Source organism: Onychostoma macrolepis, chromosome 08, assembly GCF_012432095.1.
Source record: "Onychostoma macrolepis isolate SWU-2019 chromosome 08, ASM1243209v1, whole genome shotgun sequence".
In the NCBI taxonomy this organism is placed as follows: Eukaryota; Metazoa; Chordata; class Actinopteri; order Cypriniformes; family Cyprinidae; genus Onychostoma; species Onychostoma macrolepis.
The window spans coordinates 4,062,908-4,076,755 of NC_081162.1; the positions used below are offsets into that span (position 1 = coordinate 4,062,908).

General features: G+C 40.1%; 1 protein-coding gene across 1 annotated transcript; it reads left to right on the forward strand.

Annotated features, from left to right (window-relative positions):
• Positions 1–2,858: 2,858 nt before the first annotated feature.
• Positions 2,859–6,570, forward strand: LOC131546121 (taste receptor type 1 member 1-like). Its single transcript, XM_058785455.1, has 6 exons — positions 2,859–3,040; positions 3,155–3,452; positions 3,577–4,332; positions 4,591–4,803; positions 5,176–5,296; positions 5,636–6,570. Exons 1-6 carry the CDS (start codon positions 2,859–2,861, stop codon positions 6,568–6,570), a joined length of 2,505 nt encoding a protein of 834 aa, XP_058641438.1.
• Positions 6,571–13,848: the final 7,278 nt, after the last annotated feature.

Genomic DNA, 13,848 nt, shown 5'->3' on the forward strand with positions numbered 1-13,848 from the left:
ACCCTTTTTCTGTATTTTAGAGAAGTATACCAATAAGTTCTTTCATTCTAAATACAATCCATCCATCAGTATTAATAAAAAAAAATAAAAAAATCCATGTTTCCACATTTCCCAACGTTACAAATGTCCACCTTTGCCACTGCAACTGCAGAACGAACAATGTGGTAGATTGTATTTTGGACAATAGTATGTGCAGTTCTAATATCTATTGGTTATATAATGTGTCAATTGTTGAGTGACAAATCTAAATTATTGTCACGTATGCAAAAGCATTTGAATTGATGCATATACGAGGTTGCAGGTTAAGCAAATTTAAAAATGGAAAGCATATGTCAATAAACTTCCTGACTGTGTCAAAGGCAGTGGGCTTTCTGAAATGGTATAAAAATGGCCCCTATCAATTTATAAATGTTTCAGGTCAACAATTATATTCTAGCAAATAAGAACATTTGCCCTTTGGTAAGAACATTTGTCACCAGTTTAATAATACGCAAAGATTGGCTAAAATTAGAAAGCCTTTCAAAATGATGAAAGTATATATTTTAACACAGTTTAATCTTAAATCAGTATGTCTTATTGCCACAATTATTTATGTGGTGAAATTTACATTTACATTTAGTCATTTTAGCAGACGCTTTTATCCAAAGCAACTTACATATGAGGACAATAGAATCAGTTAGCCTAACGCATTACACGTAGTAAGGTTTACATATAAGAAAAAGAGAACAAAACAAGTAGATAGAATAGAAAAAAGAATAGGGAATGCTAGTGTTAGAGGGTCTTTTTTTAAGTACGCAACAAGGTACGTGTCATGCCTCTGGACTGTTTGTGTGTGTTGTTCTCCCCATGACCCAGTTTCTTCCATGGTTGATTTGGTTCAGGTGTGTCGTGTTAATTACCCTCGGTACCCCATGTATTTAAGTCTCAGTCTGTGCTGTATGTCTTGGTCGGGTCTCAATCATGTTCATGTGTCACCAGCCATTCCTTGTGTGGATTTACCCTGTGTTTGGATTATATTAAAGACTGTTCCTTGATCCATGTCTCTGTCTTTCCTTCCGACACAGAGTCCCACATAGCAAATGTTTTCTGGCCTAGCTCCGGGCCACACAATCACTCTTCCCTTGGCCCAAGTACCGCAAAGAAAGACGGCCCTGAAGTGGCCCAGAATTGGATTAAAGACAAGGGCCACACATGGGCCATAACCGGCCCGAATCTCAGCCAGTTAATCACCCTTAACCGGCCCTGAACTGGGCCAAAACAGGTTTTATTATTGGTACCAATTCTCAGCCTTAAGTAAACCAGAATCCCTAAATCTGAGCCACACCTGAGCCTTATATAGCCCAGACCCAAAACAGAATCTTAATATTTGAAGTTATTGCATTGTGTATTACTATAATTGCGATTATTCATTTTGTGAAATGTTTTGGTAATGTACAAACAAACTATGCCAATAAAGTACATTAAACTGAATAGAAAATCAGCCTTAAAATCCACAAATCATGTAACTGTGCAATAAAAAATGTATTGCATTGAAAATGTTTTATTTTTATAAAGAACATATCAGCCGATAAAGAGTGAGAGTATAAAGTAGTCTATAAGAGAAACATGACAGACAGACAGACACATGTAATCACAAGAATTTATTGCAGAAATGTCAAAGAGCAGTACCACAGTAGTCCAAATGAAGAGACACTGGAGTCGTGGTCGTCTCTGGCCTAATATAATAGTTTAGTGTGAGGAGCAGGGCATAATTTAAGTTGTTTGTGGCTGGGCCAGTGCCCCCTTTGGCTCCCCTAAATTTGGAATCATATCACACCAAACAATTTTGGGTGAAATGCGCAGTTTGTCCTGTAAACTATATATAAAAAGAAAAACCGCTGTTAAATTCAAATCATTCAAGCGTTCAGATGAGTCATTGCTGAAGTGCCCCTATTTTGTCACTGCGTGCGCTCGCTGACTGAATTCTCTCCTCAGAAATAACAAAGTGAAGATGTACGAATGTAAGTAAGATATTAATTTCACAGTGTAAACAGCTTTAGATATTATTGTGGGAGTTTTTGAGAGTGCTTGAATTTGCTGGACTGAAGTGAAAATGTTCTTTGATAATGTAAACGTTCTTTGCTCTTCTTGTACAATGAAAGTGTTATGGGCTAATTAGTAACTTACAATGTTTTTATTAAATCCACATAAAATACAAAGATTTTTGTGCAAAGTTAATATTACACTACTAGGCTACTTTGCCTATCGCCCATTATAGATCAACTAACATAATCTATAAAGGTACAAAATGCATTTACTTACACATATTTGAGAATCGAGATATTTCATGATATATTTTGGGAATATTTAAAATAAAATAATAATAATACATAAGCCTATATCAGGTATATAGTGGAATTGTGGCCGCTGTGTGTCATATGACAAGCATGATATACAACCCCCGACATACAAAATTATTTGTCAAATAAATGAAACATGATGAAATATTCATTTTAGTTGAAATTGTTATAGATTGCTTCTAGAGATTTCAATGATACATGACATGGTGAAAAATGACTGAATGAATAATACTTAAAGTAGGTTAGGATGAATTTTAAAATTGTGCCCCCTAAAAGCACAAGTGGCCCCTGTCAACCCAACCCTGGACCTATGTGGTGTAATGCTCTATTTAATAACTGATTAACATATACTTTGTGTGTTAGACATGGAAATGGACATTTGTATCATGTTTGAAAATAGTGGTTTAAGCAAATTGAAATGTGTTTTAAGAAAATTAAGTTTAAAATATGAGCCTGACTGCTCTCAAACAGCTAGCCACTATACATCCCTGCTTCATGACCAGCAGTCCATCTTTAACCATGCTTCTCAGTAGCATTTACGTTTTTCTTTTGTGCTTTACTAATTGTTTCTTTTTCAAAGTTTCTTGTTCAACATCTGAATTCAGATTGGAGGGAGATTACTTATTGGGTGGCCTTTTTGCTTTACATGAAATCGACCGTGTGACACCTGTTTTCACCCCGGAGACCACTGAATGTTTCTGGTAAGCAATGATCTTTTAGCAGTCTAGGGTTATCAGTAATTTAAATCAAAGCAGCATTTCCTCAAAGTCACATTTCAATTACATGCTACTAACTTCCACACTTACGTTTTTAAGGCACAGTTCCTCAAAATCTGGCTATAAAATATTGCAAGTAATGAGGTTTGCTGTTGAGGAGATTAATAATTCCACAACTCTTTTGCCCAATGTTTCTCTGGGCTATGAAATTTTTGACCATTGTTCTAACACAAGGAATTTCCATTCAGTCTTAAGTTTTATCTCAAAAAATGGCTCAATAAGACCAAAAGAAAAACTCAACAACTATCAGCCTAAAGTGATTGCTTTAACAGGACCATTTGGAAGCACAAGAACTATAACCGTTGCACCACTGTTCACAATGGACCTAATACCAGTGGTAAATGATGTTACTTTTTACACAGTTTACATAACAAAATACTTACACACTTAATTCCTACCTTTTGTTAAGGACTATCAAGTCCTAATGGTAATGAGTTGGAGTGTTTTCTTCTCTTTCAAAGGTGAATTATGGAGCTGCTAGCTATGCATTAAGCGATAAACTTCAGTATCCTTCTTTTGTGAGAACAATTCCTAGCAACAAAGACCTGGTAGAGATGATTATTCACATCATACAGTGGTTTGGATGGAACTGGGTTGCCTTTCTTGGTAGTCAAGACGATTATAGTTCAGATGGACTAAAGCTGTTTAACAAGTACATAAGCAATACTGGCATTTGTTTGGCCTATCAAGAGGGTCTGAGTCTAAATGCAAACTACAGTCTAGCACTTAAAAAGATTGATAAGCTCAACATCAATGTCATTGTAGTTTTTGCTTTGACACAATATGCAAATAAAATTATCAAAGCAGCCATAGCGAACAACATCCAAGACAAAGTATGGATTGCAAGTCCAGCATGGGCTATGAATAAACAGCTTCCAAGAGAGCCAGGAATCAGGAAAATTGGCACAATAATTGGCATTGCAGAGAGACTGTTGTCATTGCCCGGATTTAATGAATTTGTCTACAATAAAGCCAAAGGAACAGGTGAAGCAGGCCATAATGATAGAGCTGAGAGTGAAGTCCAGAGTAAGAATGAGACATGCAATCAAGATTGTGATTACTGCTCATTGATGACTGCAGAGGAGATTATAAACGAGAGTCCCACACACTCCTTTGCCGTCTATTCTTCCATATACACCATAGCTCATGCGTTACATAAGGTTCTTCAGTGTGACATGAATGAATGCCACAAAAACATAACAGTTAAGCCATACATGGTAAGTGAATTCATTTGAATCCATGACAAGTTGAATTATTATTGTAATTACATTATTGAAATAACAATGTTTTAATTAATTGAATAATTAATAATTACTCAATAATAATTATGTTTAATGCATATTAAACATTGTGTTATTGCTTTTATTATTTTTTACAGTAGGTCAATAAATAAAATAAAAGTAAGATTAATTTTTATTAATGTTATTGTACAATTATTATAATTATTTGTCTTTTCTTATTTGAACACAAAACAGCTTCTGGAAAAAATAAAGTTGTTGAATTTTCCACTCAACGGCCGTCAGGTGAAATACGATGATAATTATGATCCAACTATCAGTTATGCAGTTGTGCTCTGGCGCACTGATGTGAATCCTCCACAGTTTAAGGTGGTGGGCTCATATGATAAACTTCCAGAAATTAATTTTACCATCGACAACACTCGCATGCCCTGGCATGACAATGGTCCTGTAAGTCTTCTTTTTTTTTTTTTTGAACCTTCATCTAAACATTTACAATTTTATACATTTCTACAAGTACAAGTTTTATCTACTTATGCAGCAGATATAAATTTGATTCCATTTGAATAAAGACTACAGGGCTATATTTTATCTGTCTGTTGACAGTTTTGAAAGCAGGATCTAAGAATGTTTTGTGTGTTTAAAGTAATTATGTAATTGGTAGGCTATTTTGTAATTCACAATCAGTTTATGGCAATTATATTGTGTTCAGTTTTCAGGCTGTATTAATTGTTTGAGAGCACTGATCTTATTTTACAGAAATGTGTAAAATATGTTTTTAAAAACAGTGTAAAAAGTGAACTTTTTTCCTGTTCCTTAAAGGTTCCTTTCTCAAACTGCTCTGTTGAGTGCAAGGCAGGATATTCAAGGCAACCTGAAGGTTTTCATAGTTGCTGTTTTACGTGTAAAAAATGCCCACGTAACAGCTATGTAGATTTTTCTAGTAAGTACCATAGGAGGTGGTCAACATCTTGATATTTAAAAAGATCTATCTATCTATCTATCTATCTGCAGAACACAACAGGATATATTTTGAAAAATTAAGGGTAACCATTCTATTGACTTAAATTGTTTTGTCCATACAGTGGAGGTCAATTGAAAGGACTATCCCTTTAAGCTTCTTCAGTCCATACGATCACCATAATACTTAATACTGGAGTTATTGGTGCTTTTTGAAGTGTGATTTGAAAGCAAAATATTTTCCCACATTCATTTATTTTTATTATGGCTTTTAGCAAAATACTACTACTAAACATTTAAATATTATTTTACTGTTTTCCAGGGGACCCCTACACCTGTCTTCCGTGTGCAGAGAGTGAATGGTCTGATGAGGGCAGCACGACATGTAAGACACGTTCTGTTGTCTATCCTCAGTTCACAGAAATCCCCTCCATCATTGTCATGATTTCTGCCGCATGCCTAATTATTCTCCTTTTTGCCGTATTTTGCCTTTTTGTATACAATTACGATACACCAGTGGTGAAGTCTGCTGGGGGCAGCATGTGTTTCCTCATGTTGATCAGTTTGATGTTGTCTAGCGTTAGTGTGTTCTTTTTCTTTGAAAAACCCACATCTGTATTTTGCCTCCTGAGAAATGGCATGTTTACATTTTTCTTTACTGTCTGTATTTCCTGTTTGACTGTCCGTTCCTTTCAAATTATTTGTGTTTTTAAAATGGCTACTCAGTTCCCTAAAGTGCACAGTCTTTGGGTAAAACACAATGGCCAGTGGCTCTTCATTGCATTTTCTTCTTTCATTCATTTAATTTCTTGTGTGATATGGATGACTGTCAATCCTGTCAAACCCACTGCTGACTCGTGGACTTTTAAAGACCAAATTATGCTCACTTGTGAAATGGGGAACACTATAACATTTACTATAGTCCTGTTCATAGGTTGGTTTCTTGGTTTCCTGTGTCTCCTGTTTTCTTACATGGGAAGAGATCTGCCCAAAAATTACAATGAGGCCAAATCAATAACTTTTAGTCTCATTTTGTTCTATCTGACCTGGATTGCATATTTCACAGTATACCTCACTATCAAAAGCAAATACATTGTCATTTTAAATGCAGTGGCCCAGATATCCAGCATAAATGGAATTCTCTTCAGTTATTTCATACCAAAATCTTACATCATAATATTTCAACCACAGAAAAATACTCCCACATTCTTTCAAACATCCATTCAGAATTACACCCAAACCATTAGTAGGTCTTAGACATTAGTCTTTATGTATAGAGAATTACCTCTTCAACTCTGTGTTAGTGGTTTAGATTCTTTTCTATTATGTTACCACAATTTTAAAGAAGCAAATAGGCAAAGTAGAGAATGGAAATCTATTTTGGGGTTTAGTTTGCATTAAGAAACTGTGATTTTTGAGAATAAAAGAGTAATTTAAATTCTTATACATTTTTAAAGATTTACATGCTAGCATTTACAATTAAATGTGATATAAACATGCTTCATTTGTTCTAAAACTTGTAATAAAGAACATTTTCAAAATGACTTTGTGTCCAAGTAATTCATATAGATTTGGGAGGTGTGTATCAGCTATTTTATATGTTTGATGACATACTGACTGTCTATTTAAACTCTCATTACATATTTTGCTGAAAAATTCAGTTCACTTTATAGTTCTACTTATGCATTTAAAGTTAAAATACATTAAAATTACATACTAATAACAAAACCATTATTTACTATACCATTATTTATTTACATTATTCTACAATACAGTAGAAACATGCACTAATAACTACTCAGGTTCTTCATTGAGGAGTCATATAGTGTTATAGGCTATACTTTAGAATACTCAAAAAACTTTGCAGTTGTACAGTATATAAATATGTACTGTATAACTATGTAAAATTATATATTTTCCAAAAAAATTTTAAAATGCTGTACTTTATATTAAATAATTTTAAGCACCCTTTAGAAAAGTGTAAAAATAAGTTATTTCATTCTAAATACAATCCATCCAACAGTATTAAATGTTTCCACATTTCCAAATGTTACAAATGTCCACCTTTGCCACTGCAACTGCAGAACGGAGTGTATTAGATTGCATTTTAGAAAATAGTGTGTGCAGTTCTAACATCTATTGGTGATATAATGTGACAATTGTTGAGTGATAAATCTAAATTATAGTCACATATGCAAAAAACATTTGAACTGATGCATATACAAGGTTACAAGTTAAGCAAATTTAAAAATTTAAAGCATGTGAATAAACTTCCTGACTGTGTCAAAAGCAGTGGATTTTCTGAAACGGTATAAAAAATGGCCCCTATGAATTTATAATTGTTTCAGTTAAACAATTATATTCAGCAAATAAGAACATTTGCCTGTTGGTAAGAACATTTGCCAACAGTTTAAAAATACTCAAAGATTTAACTAAATCTTGGCTAAAAGTAGAAAGCCTTTTAAAATGATGAATATATATATATATTAAAACAGTTTAATCTTAAATCAGTGTCTTTTATTGTCATAATTATTTATTTGGTGAAATGCCATGTAATGTGGCTGTCACGAGTTCCCTGTCACCAGTCACCTGCCCTGGACTCCATTTCCCAGGATCCTCCCCTGCTTACACCTGGTTCCAGTCAGCCATCTCAGTCATCAGTCTAGATCACTATCACCTGGTTTCTATCACCCGCACCTGATGTCTCCAATCAAGCCCCTACAAGAACACTCTCAACCCAGTCACTCACCGTCTGGTCTACGGTTCACTACCCCGAACAGTTCCCAGAACCAGTGTGCACGTACCTGTATGTTCTTACCCTTTTTCAGACACCCCACGATCTCCTCAAGTTTCTCCATTGTTCCTGGTTCCCGCTCTCTGTTGATTCCGCCACGAAGGACTCTCATCTGTACACAGCTAAGACCCATTGAACTGTCCCATTCACCAAGACTCTCACCTGCCTTTTGCTCCTCACTATCTGTTTTCATTCAGTCATTAAATCTGCCTATGTTTCACTTACCTCTGTGTCTCCTCGCCTGTGTACTGTGACAGTGGCAAGTATCTTATTACACAAGCAAGTTGATGTACATCTTGATCACCATGTCAGGTTTATTCTATAATAACAATAACATCCAGCTGGATGCACATTATGCCTTACTAATCTATGCTGCTATATTTAAAATTTTCGACTTTCTCGATCTGGCGTGCCTTACACACTTCCCGGACCGCTCACTCTGTGTTTTTTACATCACCAGCCTGAGCGAGCAGTGTAAGGCACGCCTGCCAGCGAACGGTCCCAAAGAGGATTTAGCCGCTTGCGTGGAGTGGGTGCTGGAGAATAATGGACTGTTTTTCTTCGTCAGCCTCTCAGAGGAGGATATCTCCAGCCCCACTCCCGAACCAGAGACCAGCCTGCTCAAAGAATGGCCAGTCAATGTTAGTATTCTCCTAGTTGCATTACAGGGCAGCCAACACCAAACCTGCATGGGCCCAAAGGTACAAAAGTTGCTCTGGGCCCGAACGGGCTGGTCAAGATGTGGCCAACCTTAGACATTCCCTTCCGAAGGAACTTCAAACTGCATCCTCTAGCGAATGCTATGGGGAATGGTATACCCAAGCTGCCATGCTGAGGGGTGCAATGCAGTACCAACTCTACCAAAGCTATGGGAGTTGCCCCAGGACACCTTGACAGCTGTCAGTGACATTATCCCCTTTGGCCAAAGGCCTGATCTGCATACCCTAATAACTTACCTGCTAAGGGCTGGGCTTGGAACGCCTGAACCCAGGGAAGAGCGCGAAGGCTTGGAATCAGAAACAAAGTGATTCCTTTAAGGGGATACAGCCAAGCATCTAGGACGATAAGCTAGACCCTGGCCTGTCACCCAGGGGGCTACCGTGGCACACTCAAGGGAGCAGTTACTTAATTCAGCGGGAGTTCACGTGCTCAGAGGGCATGTGAATTGGAAATGGTGTACCTCAAAAAAAAAAACAAGCTTAGTCATAAGAGCAGCATATCAGGGAGGCACAAAAAGGGCCTAACAACCTGGTGTTGCTGACTCATGGAGCTCTGGGGGGCAGATAACTCAACTCTCAGGATGAGAGGGAAACTGCAAACATTCAGGAGGGAGCAGCATGCTCATAGGTGACCCTCTGGATTGAGGGGAGCACTGCTGAGCTCACCTTGAGAGCAGCCTAAGGGGGACGGCAGAGAAAAGGCCTGACCCCCTGACGTGGCTGCGCGGCGGATCAATTTACTCTCAGGATGAGAGGGAAACTCCACTTGCTCAGAAGGGAGCAGCGTGCTCATAGGTGACCCTCTATGGTGAGGGGAGCACTGCTAGCTCGACCAAAAACAGCCCACCAGGGAGGCAGAAGGTGGCCCAACAACCTGGCATGACTGCTAACTGGAGCGCTAGAGAGCGAAGGCTTATCTCTCAAAATATGAGAGGAACTCAGATGCTCAATTGGGAGCAGTGTACTCATAGGTGACCATCTAGGGTGAGGGGAGCACTGCTAAGCTCAACCAAAAAAGAGAGCAGCCTAACAGGGAGGCAGAGAGAGGCCTAACAACCCAAGGTTGCTACTCAATGGAGCTCCAAGAAGTGAAGGACCCAGTAAAAGGGCTCAGTTGGGAGTGGCATGCTCAAAGGTAACCATCTAAGGTGAGGGGAGCACTGCTAGGCTCAACCAAATAGGGGCAACTCATCTGGGAGGCAGCAAGCAGACGAGCTAGCTGATGTCGCTGTCACGGAGCTCAACGAGCAGATGGCTTGACCCTTAAGAAAGAGAGAAGAACTCAGCTCGACCGAAGTGTGCGGTCAAAAGCCCAGGGGCAAAGTTCCTAGCTCTCAAGTAGAGAGGAGGACTCACATGATCTGCCCAGGAGTGGCGAGCTCATAAAAGACCCTCCTGCAGTGAGGGGAGCACTGCCATGCCCGGGGAGCAGATTGACATCAGAAATGGGACATCAGAAATGGGATCCAGCTTAGAAGGGGATCACACATTCCAACAGGGAGCAACAGGTTCCCACCATAGAGGCAACTGACCAAGAAGGTGACAGGGACGGGCCTAGGTATGCTACAGCTAGGTATAGTTGCATATGGAGTTCTCGGAAGCGGCGCTCTCAGCTTTCAGGCTGAGGCGGGCCCACATAGCTTGAACTGGGAGCGATAGACTAGAAGGGGCAGTCTAGCAGGGTCCAATGAGAGACCGTCATCTCTAACAGCCGAACGTAGTCCTATGCTCTCTGTCTTGATAGACAGTGTGGGTCCCATTTAACCAGACTTGAAAGAACTTGTAGAAACAACGGGACCCAATAACCCATTCATGCATAAAGAGCTACTGTTCCTCAGAGCCGAAGCACTCAGGAAGGGTCTCCACAGAAACACATCTCACTCGTACCTAAGGGAAAGCAGTGTACTCAAGCCTACTCCACAGAGGGGCGATTCACTGGTTCGACCATAAGGGCAGTGTGAAAGGGAGGTCCAAGTGGGCCTAACCACCTATCGAAACTGCAGAGTGGAGTTAAGGAGTGAAGCCACTCAGCGTCTCAGCAAGAGGAGCTCTAACTCAGAGAATGCATGATGGTTGAGTGGATGACTCAAATCTCAGGAGGCGAGACATGAGTAGCACGTGATGGCCGGGGCAGCTTCTCGATGCAAACACCCAGCCAGGACGTCAAGGGAGCACGTCACAAAGCATTACACTCCGAAAAAGCTCAACCTGAAAGTAACCTCAATGGAGGTTGCAGTGCTATAATGGGGACCTGATGACCAAGGAGGCTCCAACAGAAGCCTAGCAACTTGGCTGCATGATCCAGCAAGCATGAGGCCGAAGATGAAGGCCTATTATATAGCCTGGATCCAGTACCGACAGGTGAGACCACCACCACAATCGGTCAACAGCAAGAGGTTCTGACTTCCAGCAGGGGAGGTGCTCGCAGAGGTTCTAACCCTGTAACAAAGTCAGAGTTACAAAGACATGTCCAAGTAAAGCTGAGGAGAAAAGCTAGTTAGTGAGTCCACGTAAAACTAGCAATAGAGAGATAAAATGGATTTTCTGAAGGTGAAGTCCGAAAAACACTAGGGTGTGGCCCATCAGTAGGTAGTTCTATGAGACATAGAGACTACCCAAAACATCATAGGTCCAGCATGAGAGGCTGCAATACAAGCGCAGGAGGCTCCGACCTAACCTCGGTCAGGTGGAGGGGATGGTGGCTTCAGGAGGATTAAGGAGAGGAAGATGAGAGCAGATGTTAATACCATCGGAGGGAGGTGAGAAGATGTTTCAGGTTTTACTCTGGTCCGGACGAAGGTGCTGAGAACGCCTCTTCTGGATCACCTCCGTCAAATCTTGCCTGCTACCCTTTGACTCACGCCTCCTTTGAGCCCTACCCGGAGGCAGGGGAGGGCCGTGAGTCACGACACTATTCTTCTGTGCTCGTCTCTGATCCTTAGACCACGACGGGCCAGGACCTCTTTGCTGTTCGGGCTCAGACCAAAGCCTTTGTGGAATGAAGGGCCTAAAGGCAGCTGAGCACGCCCTCCCCTCCATAAACTTCTAGACCATCATCTCGACGGAAGTGCTGAAAAGCTCAGAAGGCGAAACCGGCGCATTGAGGAGAAAGCCCTTCCCTTTCGTCCCCATATCTACCAGGTTCACCCACAGATGTCTCTGTAACCACCATGGCCGCCATGGATCTGCCAATGGCAGTCTGCTTAGTAGCATGAAGAGTGAGATCTGTGGTGCTTAGCCACCTCATCAGGGGATAGACCCTGACCCTTGTCCAGGTCTTTCAGCAGACCAGCCTGGTAAGCTTGTAGCACAGCCATGGTTTGCAATGAAGCTGCAGCCTGATCTGCTGGTGCGTACGCCCTGCCATTCAAACAAGATGCATGTTGAAGGGGTTTGGATGGCAAGGAGGGAGCCTTAAGTGAAGATGTCTCGCCCATAGAGAGATAGCAGGTTAGCGTCTCAATGCCCACTGCCCCCGTGAGACTCTCCATTGGAAATGAGCGACTTTAGGTCTGTAGTCTATCATTTGTTGTAAGAAAAAACATGAAAACATGCTGAGCGACTAATTCGGTACAATTCTCACATGAGTAGATAACAGTAGCGTACCGTGGGGTTTCAGTCAGGGCCTTCAGTAAGCAACTGTAAACTACATGTACACATCTTACACATCTCTGTTACAGCTAACGCAGCCATATGCATATAATGCACATATTATGCCGCACACAGGCTCTCAACAACAATGACAGCTGATCAACAATTTCAACAGTAGGCTAGATTAGAGTGGGTTAAATTTCTCTCCATGGATCAGTAAAAGTAATCCGCCATGCACATTCACGTCACTCTAATGATGACGCGTCCAAAACAGCAAAACTGTACAAACGCTGGACATCCACACACCACACCACAATATTATCAACGCACCACATACACCTCCATAACAATGTGCATGATACAATACTCATCAAATAATAAAGCACTCACCTGTCACTTGTAAATAAAGTGCATGGGTCTGTCATTCCATGTCCCTTTACTCGTATTAAAAAATAACTTGTGCTCGGTGCTAGCTGTTAGCCACTCATAGTTGCAATCTTTGAAATGGCGCATAAAAACTTTGCTGGCCTTTGTTAGCGAATTCAGTTTGGGTGTTTGTCTTCCTTTCTCAGTTATTCTGTTTTGTCTGCAAAAGAGTGCCTTGAAAAAGGCGTTTTTAGTAGATTGGCAACAAAATCTGGTGTAGGTGCCGATGACTGCGGCTGTCATTTTCTCTTCGTTGAATTTCACTTTCGTTCCTTGGAAATCCCTGAAGGGGCGGTCTAACGCTGGGGGTATCACTGGGCACGTCGCTAGACCCAGAGGGCGGGCTGTCATTGAATGTCAAAACTTGTTTGGCTGATGATTCTGTCACTAATGCTTGCAACAAATCAGATGTGACGTCTTTCAACAAAAGGGTAGCACTATCTGCAGTGCTGGCCTCAGACTTTTTTATGTAGGATATTCCAGTTCCAAATGAAAATGATACCTAAATAATCAATAAAAACATTTTTCACACAATTTTATTTTTTTATAGGGCCAGCAGAGAAGGCCCTGCTTCCCCTGACGGCCCACCACTGGTAGATAACTCTTTGGATGTGTTTGTGACAAACACATCATTTTTACTTCAGAAACGTTTTTGAAATGTATGACTGAACTTTTCTCATTTGACAGACCTAAGTTTCAAATTATTTACCCGTGGTTTTCTAATGTTCGTGAAACCTTTATTGATGTAAATTTCTCACCTAGAACACAAAACTTGTACATATTGACTATTTGACTATTTTCTAGGTATGATATCCGTTTAAAAGATTTAGTAAGAGATTAAATACACCAGAATCTGTGCTTTCAACATGAAAGAGATGTACAAGCTAAGGATGTTTCAACTAGTATCATCATTTCTTTTTTGACCCTAATCAACTGGTAATGAATTTTCTATGGCAAGGGATACAATGTACAGTTCTCATACTATGTGTGTAAATACCTGTGCTA